The sequence below is a fragment of the Rattus norvegicus genome, chromosome 1 (assembly GCF_036323735.1).
Source record: "Rattus norvegicus strain BN/NHsdMcwi chromosome 1, GRCr8, whole genome shotgun sequence".
NCBI classification, from domain to species: Eukaryota; Metazoa; Chordata; class Mammalia; order Rodentia; family Muridae; genus Rattus; species Rattus norvegicus.
This window is the reverse complement of record NC_086019.1, coordinates 62,124,370-62,132,433: the sequence shown is the minus strand read 5'-3', so window position 1 is coordinate 62,132,433 and position 8,064 is coordinate 62,124,370. Positions and strand designations below refer to the sequence as shown.

General features: G+C 46.2%; 1 protein-coding gene across 1 annotated transcript; it reads left to right on the top strand.

Annotated features, from left to right (window-relative positions):
* The first annotated feature begins 1,054 nt into the window (after positions 1 to 1,054).
* Positions 1,055 to 2,723, top strand: LOC134485069 (sperm motility kinase Y-like). The gene has a single exon (XM_063280873.1). The coding sequence runs from the start codon at positions 1,157 to 1,159 to the stop codon at positions 2,684 to 2,686; it is 1,530 nt and encodes a 509-aa protein (XP_063136943.1). The 5' UTR covers positions 1,055 to 1,156; the 3' UTR covers positions 2,687 to 2,723.
* Positions 2,724 to 8,064: the final 5,341 nt, after the last annotated feature.

Genomic DNA, 8,064 nt, shown 5'->3' with positions numbered 1-8,064 from the left:
CCCCTTGTATCTATATTACCTGCACCTCAGTGCAAGAGAGTGTAGAGGCCAGAAGTCACCCCGGCTGCTGTTCCTGAGGTAGGTTCTCAACCTTATTTTCAAGACAGGCTCTCTCACTGGCCTGCAGCTGCCCAAGTATCTGGGCTGGCTGACCAGTCGCTCCCAGGCATTTGGTATGCCAACCCCATAATATCAGTTTAAAGGCCTATGTAGATAGCTGGCTGCCTATTTCTTGATTGACTGATTTTTGGGTGACTTCAAGAGAAAGAATTAGGTCACATATTGCCACGCCACTGGCTATTTCCTTATTGGGGTTTTGTTTTTTGTTTTATTTATTTATTTATTTATTATGGATTGCTGGTTTCATTTTTTAGTGGTTTTTATGTTCTCACATGCTATATTACTGCTTTGATTATTTACGGTTCTGCAGTCGGATGATTCACTCTATCTCCACTTTCAATGTCCTGCGGTTTCATCCTTTTACATTATTCCTGTTTCTCTATTTATTGAGTACAAGCAATCATTGGCTTAGACTTGATACAAATTTGCCCTTTGTGACACTTTCACTCTTCGGCCTTTGTTTAAGGTTTACTATTCACTGATATTTAACTGCCTTATTCCTTGTGGTTGGTTAATTTTAATTTTCAGTATTTTGCTCTGGAGAGTTGTGGATTTTTGTGGATCACTAGGTCCTGAAATTCAATGGAGTTTTCCCTTAAGTGTTGGCTTTTTATATTTGTTTGTTTTGTCTTATACTAATTCTTTCTCCTCTCGTTTCTTTCATCTGTTTTTTTTTTTTTTTTCTTCAGTGAACATCTATTCATAGTATTGACCATCTTTGGCCGCCCAATCCTATTGTAGTATGACGATTTTTATTTTCATCATTGCATTTAGTATGTGTGTGCTCTTGGCTTTCTCTTTTGGGGTTGGTTATTTGGGTGGCTTTTACTTATGACTCTTCATATTTTCCCCTTAACTTTTTCATAATTTTGCTCTATTTTTCTAGTCTAGTTTTTACTTTGTCTTTGTTTTTTTCTTTTTCTTTTGTTTGTTTCTTTTAGGTACCACAAGTGTAATTTTAGCTCCTATATTGCTCCATCTTTTTCATTATTTGATTCCATTTTTGTCATTTTTAGGTAGCATTAGTAGTGATAAAATGCCTACAGAGACTGAGGAGGAGTTACCAACCCCTACACCCGAGCCCAGTATCTCTGAGGAGGGCAACTTCCATTCCCAATACCAAGTATTGGGGACAATTGGGCAAGGGGGCAACGCCAAAGTCCTCCTGGCCTACCACCGGCTCACAGGAACCCCGGTGGCTGTCAAAGTTCTGCGAAAGGACAAGCAGTGGTTCCAGCCAGCCATGATGGAAGCAAACATAATGAGAAAGATCAACCACCCCAACATAGTGTCTCTCATACAAGTTATTGAAAAGAAAACGAGAATATACCTCATAATGGAGCTGGTGGAAGGCCAAGAACTCTACCAGTACATCAGAGAGTCAGGGCACATAGAGGAGGATGAGGCCCGGCAAATATTTGAACAGATATTGTCAGCAGTGAGCTACTGCCATGGAAAGGGGATTGTTCACCGAGACCTCAAACTGGACAATATAATGATTGATAAAAACAAAAAGGTCAAAGTCATCGACTTTGGGCTTAGCACCCAATTTCAACCTGGAAAAATGCTAAACCACCACTGCGGCACGTACTCTTTTGGTTCCCCTGAACTCTTCCTTGGCCATCGGTATGATGGGCCGAAGAATGATATGTGGATTATAGGAGTGGTCTTGTACTGTATGGTAGTGGGAAAGCTCCCATTTGATTCAGTGATCATCCAAGAACTGCAGAGACAAGTAGTGACAGGGGTATATCCTGCTCCCTGTGGGGTTTCAAAAGAACTGGAGGACCTCCTTAGTAAATTACATAGGGTAAATCCCAACTTTAGACCAACAGCAAGAAAGGCGATGAAACACCCTTGGTTCAAAGAACACTGGAACGGATTGATAGGTCCCTATGAAGAACTGCTTCCCCTCACACCAGACCCGGCCATTTTGGATGCCATGAAAAGCATTGGATTCCAAGCTTCTGTAGTAAAACACTCTTTAAAACAAAGAAAATATAATGAGGAAATGGCAACTTATTTCTTTCTACAAAAGCAGGCTCTCCAGGGGGATGGCTGCACAGCCCAGGCACAGCAAGTGAGTCCCGTTGCAGCACCATTCCCTAGCCTTGATCCTGCTGCTGCTTTTAGATTAGAACCAAAGAGGAGTGGAAGCCTGCCGGTCCTTGGCACCTTGCGGGTGTCATGCTCCCATGGTCACGTATCTCACTATGGCCAGAATGCTCATCCTAAAGGAGGCAAAAGATCCACTGTGGCTGGTCGTCTCAGGCCTCTACCGATGACACCTACACAGGACCACTATCACAAATGTGCCGTGAGTGTCCCATGCATTCAAACAACAAGCATCTTCAGTGAGAAGAGTAGCAATAAGGAAATCAAAGAAGACAACCCACTCTCCCACAGAGCCCCATTAGAGGATAAGCCCATCCCCAGCAGGGTCCGGCACAGAGGTTTTAAGGGGTGGACCAGGAATATAGCAAATGCCCTTATAAAGCTGTGTTGCTGCATGCCAAGGAGAAAGAAACCTCGCCTGGGGCAGAACAGAATCTCCCCCCAGAAATGAGCCACAAGGAGAGTCCAGAGAACAAGCAGCAGGCATAGCCCAGGTACCTTTGTGCTTTGTCCTTTTCAGTTTGCTCTATGCTGGTCCTTCCTCTGTCTCTGGTTTCCATTTTCCCCACAATTCTTACCTTGTATCTGCTCTAAGTTCTTTATGAGGTTTCCCCAACACCAAGACTTCTCCCTCTTCTTGATTTCTCCTCTTCCCAGCAGGGACCCAATAGGATTGATGAGTTCCACACTCTACAGAGTTTTCTAGTTAGCCCATCCCTTCAGATGGACTCCAGCTCCCCCTTAGGCCAATAGCTCCCACAGGGTGAGGACTAGAGGTTCATGGGCTCATGGACTCCTCCAGGGGCTACTGATCTTTTCACATGTGGTCATCAATCACAAGTGCTGCAGAACAGAGTCTTATGTTTTCAAATGTAACATCCCATTCCATTAAGCCTCAAAACTAATTAACAATGTTTGCCATGGAATAAGTATCAACAACCTAGTTTGTGGGTTATTGTTGATGGTCAGAATCCTGCATGCATGCATATTGTTTGGCATACTGGTTTTTTTTGTTCCTAAGACCTAGTGATCTATTGAATTTTATAGGTAGTAGTTCTAAATGGTTTCTTTCAAAGACCTCAACTGAGAAGTAGAAAAAAGAAGTTATAATATAGTAAGGCAAATCAAAGCCCCAAATGGTAAGCTAAGAATTCTACCTCACTGTCTTTTTTGCTTGGAATAAATTGTCTTGTCTATTTCACAGTGTCATCTGGAAATTCTTTCATGTCCTCAGTATAAACAGTAGGTGATTTCAGACACATGGCAATGGAAAAGACACCAGCAGAAACTACAGCAGCAACAGGAGTAGCAACAATAGCAGAAGCAGCATTAGGCACAGCAGCAGCAGGAGGAGGAGAACGAGGAGGGTAGGAGGAGGAGGAGGAAGATGAAGAGAGGAGGAGAAAGAAGAGGAGGAGGAGGAAGAGAAGGAAGTGGAGGAGAAAGAGGAGGATGAAGAGCAGGGGGAAGATTTTGATTCCCTGTCCCCGTGAGAATTGCTGATGACTACTTCTGGACACAAATATTATGCTGAGAACTGTTTATCAAAATGATTTAACAGAATATTAATTTTCATAGAAGACATGTCAAAGTTCCTGAGGGCATGCAGCTCTGGAAAAGAGAGCCAGATGGCAGAGGCAAGCAGTGTGGAATGTTCTTACTGAGGAAGACCTTCTCAAAGCTGATGATGTAATAGGTATGAAGGAGCATTTCATGGGAGTCACGGTCCCATGCCCCTGTGTCAGGGCACACAGAGCTCCTAGCCTTGCATCCTGCGTGAGAGGGGACCTGGAATATTCCCTGATCCCAACAGGGTCCTGGATGCATGGTTCCCCCTCAGTCATGGTCCTCCCTGTGCCTCATGGGGTATGCAGCTTCTATGGGCTGAATTTATATCAGTGATTAACTGAAGCTGGACCACAACCACACCACAGGCAAGCCCTGGGCACTGAGGACATTAAGAGCAGCAGACAACATCTCCTCCACTGCTTCTGACTCTGCTCCACAAGGCAAGGCAGCTCCCACACAGCAGGCATCCAGCCTAACTCCCAGCAGGGAGAGTGTGAGATGTCTGTGGATGAGCCCACAGGGGCTACAGGATTCTGTGGGAAGACATCTGGTAGCTTCTGGAGCAGCTGCAGCAGCCAGGACACATGAACTACAGTGGAGGTGAGCTATAGGAACAGGTAGCAAAGAGCCTGATCTGGCCAATGCTGATCTGAATCCCTGAGGGCAGGCTGGAATGGTCACTCAGGGCTATTAGAGTGAAGGCCAGCCAAGGGCATACAATGTGTCACTAACATTCTCAAAGTCTTGTCCAGGAAAAAAACCACTGGCCTTGACCACTAAAGTTGAGTCCAGACTCATGGGCTACAGGATAGCAGATTGAACTGAGTCTGAATTCCCATGAGTATGACCTCTGGCTGCTCCCTAGGCTCAGTATAGATGAGCATGAGAAGGCACCATTGCTGTGTTTGCAGGAGTAGCAGAGAGCTCGGAATACATGACCCACTCCTAACCCAGACTGGAGCCACTCTGGGGAGGAGATGGCATCATTTGAGAGATGGGCTTATGCGGGACACTGTGCTCTGGTTTGTGGCACATACAGCTCCTGTCTTTCTTGCTGACAGTTCAGATCCTCAGCTGGCCTCATCACGGACAGTCCCATGAGGAGTGGGTGTTTGGTTCCTGCTTCCCAGTTAGGGCAGGAACAAGCCCAGACTCAGTGAGTAAGGACAGTGCTTCTGTCTTGACCCAGCTTCCTTGCCCCCCCCCTCCCCCAACTCATATCAGGAGCCACCCAGAGACCTTCATAGGAGTGTGGGTCATGTTAATCGGAATGCACAGCTGGAGATTAAATTCTGGGTAAGGTCTCCATACAGCCCTGGTGGCTCCCACACCCTGCCTACCTAAGTTTTCCCAATTGGGTCCTCAGGGTCGTGGAGAATATTCTACAGGCTGCCATGAAGATACAGCCAGTGTCTTGGTAACATTGTGTTTAGCAGAGGTTCTCTGCTTCAGGCACAGAGCCTTCCAGTGAGAGGGTTTGCTGAGTAGCACACCAGGACCAGAAAAGTGTAGAGCCCTCCAGTGGTAGACATGAAGTACTGCAGGAGTTTATTTCCTGATTACTTCACATTTACCTTGTTCTAAAGGCTTTTTGTCAGACACATAGGGACCTAAGAAACTTGAGTTTGCAACCCCATAGGGAACCCAGGACACTAAACCAGCAGCCCTGTTAAACGTCGGCAGAGGACAGTCTGGGATCTGTGTTTGTAGAATGGCTCTAGACTAGAATGAAGGCTGATTGACCAGCCAGTCAAGGAGAGTTAGGGACAGTTAGAGACTTGGAGGAGAGCATGAGCGGCCGACACAGCAGACTCCAGGCCAACAGTGGAACCAGTTCATTTAATAGAGACGCATATGCCCTCCCAAAAGGCTGTCAGCTTAAGGAACTGCACTGAAGACCTGACCCAATAACATGCCCAATTTACACATCACCCACCTGTGGCTTGTGTAGGGTCCTCATGGTATATCCTAAAGTCCATCATGGCTGAAAGGCAGAAGTTTGCACATCATTGCAATGTGGAGGCTACTCTCTGCTGATGGGACCCACACACTCTGTGAAAAAGTTTGCTTAAGTGAAAGTTGGCCGTCCTTGAACTCTCTGGTCTTCCAGGGTAGTGTGTGTTGACCACATGCAGAGCCATTCCTGAAAAACGTAAGAGCCAAAATTCAACAATAGGGAGAGAATCCTGTGCCAGATGGAATCCCTCAGGCCAGTGCGGATTCAGAGACATCCTTTGCCATGGCATGGAGGCTCCCAAGAACTTCTAGGATCAATGTGAGCCACACCAGAGGCCACAGTCTATCCTGGGAGAACATTAAAGTATCTGGAATTATCAGGGACCCTAAGGTAGGTTCGTCAGGATATGGAGCTGATGCATGGTGGGATGCTTGGAGGATACAGGCTAAGGCAACGTAGAGGAAAGTGTGTTATGAGAGCTAAGACAGAGCAACCACACAGTCTGAGAACAAGTTTGCTTAAGTGAAATTTGGCCGTCCTTGAACTCTCTGTTCTTCCAGGGTAGGATGGCCTATCAGGCCCAGGACAGAGCGACTATGCCAGAATTACAATGGTCTGTAATAGAGATGGAGAAGGTGTCAGGATGGGACTTGGGCAGTGGATGGAGCTCTATGACTGCAAAGCCTGCCTAGGCTCCCAGGACCCAGAGCTGGCTGCTGCAGGAAGTCCTAGATCACAACTCTGCCGTTCCTCTTCCCAGGTCTTGCTTTTAACTACTGGACCCAACACAAAGCCTCCCTTGCAGGCTTACCAGAGCATGAAAACGAAATGGCCACCTCCTGTAACAAGAAACACTTCCAGAAGAGGAAGGAGACATCAATACATTCACAAAACCTTCAACTCGAAATCTGTCTTGCCAATAAGTGTGCAGGGATAAAGGTAAAGCAGATATTGAGGGACCAACCAGTCAATGACTGACACAAAGTGAGATCTGTCTCATGTGACAGACACAACCTCTGATGCTATTTATGATATTCTTTCTGATTTACTTGCAGACAGAAAAGTAGCACACCTGTCTCCAGAGGCTTCACTCAGCAGCTGAAAGCCACAGCCAATCCTCAGATGGAGCGCGGGAAGTCTTGTAGAAGAGTGGGGGGAGAGTGACAAGGAAACTGGTTGGGTTAAAACACTACAAGAAGTCCCCTACCGTCAGATACCTTGGACCATGGAGTATGCTAGAGCCTGTGCAACCAACCCCAGAGCCGGATTAGCTATCTGCAGTTGGTCTCCATGTGGGTCATCTGACAAGTAGATCCAGGACTGTCTCAGTCTGTGTTGCCTGCCATTGGATCTGTTCCCCATACCCGGACTGCCTGATTGTAAATCTGTGGGGCAGAATGTGCTCGGGCCACCTGGGACTAGATGTCCCAGGGTGGTGTGGTACCCAGGGACTCTCCCCTTGTCCAAAGAGAAGGGAGAGCATTATGGTAGAAAGGATTTGTAAGGTGGGACTGGGAAGGGAAGAGGGAGAGTGACTGGGATCAGGATGTAACCTGAATAAAGAAGACATTATTGGAAGTAAAAAAGTTAGCCTGGACAATGGAAAGATTGATAAGTGGCTAAGAGCACTGAATGCTCTTCCAGAGGTCCTGAGTTCAAATCCCAGCAAACACATGGAGGCTCACAAATGTCTCTATTGACATCTGATGCCCTCTCTGGTCTTTCTAAATACAGCTACCCTGTACGTATGCATAACGAATGATTGATTGAATGAATGAATGAATGAATGAATGAATAAATAAATAAATTTTACCTAGTCTTAGTTATCAGGCAATGAATAAAATGTCGAGATTATGTTCAAACCCATGTCATGGATTGCCTGGATCTTTTAAATCTGCAGGAAACATCTCAACGAAGAACAAGAGAGGCTGGAGAAGAATGGGGAAGGGTTTGATCCCTGAAGTTCCTCAGTGTCCACTAGAACAGCACTTGTCCTTGGGAGATGACATCTCTCACTCTTCCTGACTGTTGCACCAATCAGAATTACAAGCTCTGTGGATGAACCTGTAAAAGAGGACAGTTGCTCTTGGGCCAATATGGAGGTTCCTGACCTCTCAGCAAGCTTACTGCTGACTTTTGAGGTCTCTGGAGGGTGAGCAAAATGAAGACACACAGAGTAGCCTCAGGTTGAGTCAGCCAGGCCCAGAGGGCTCAGTGGTGTCTCTCAGATTCCCAGGCCCTCCCTGAGATTGAACACACTACACAGTGTAAGAGGATTAGGGGATAACCAGGAAATGCAGTTG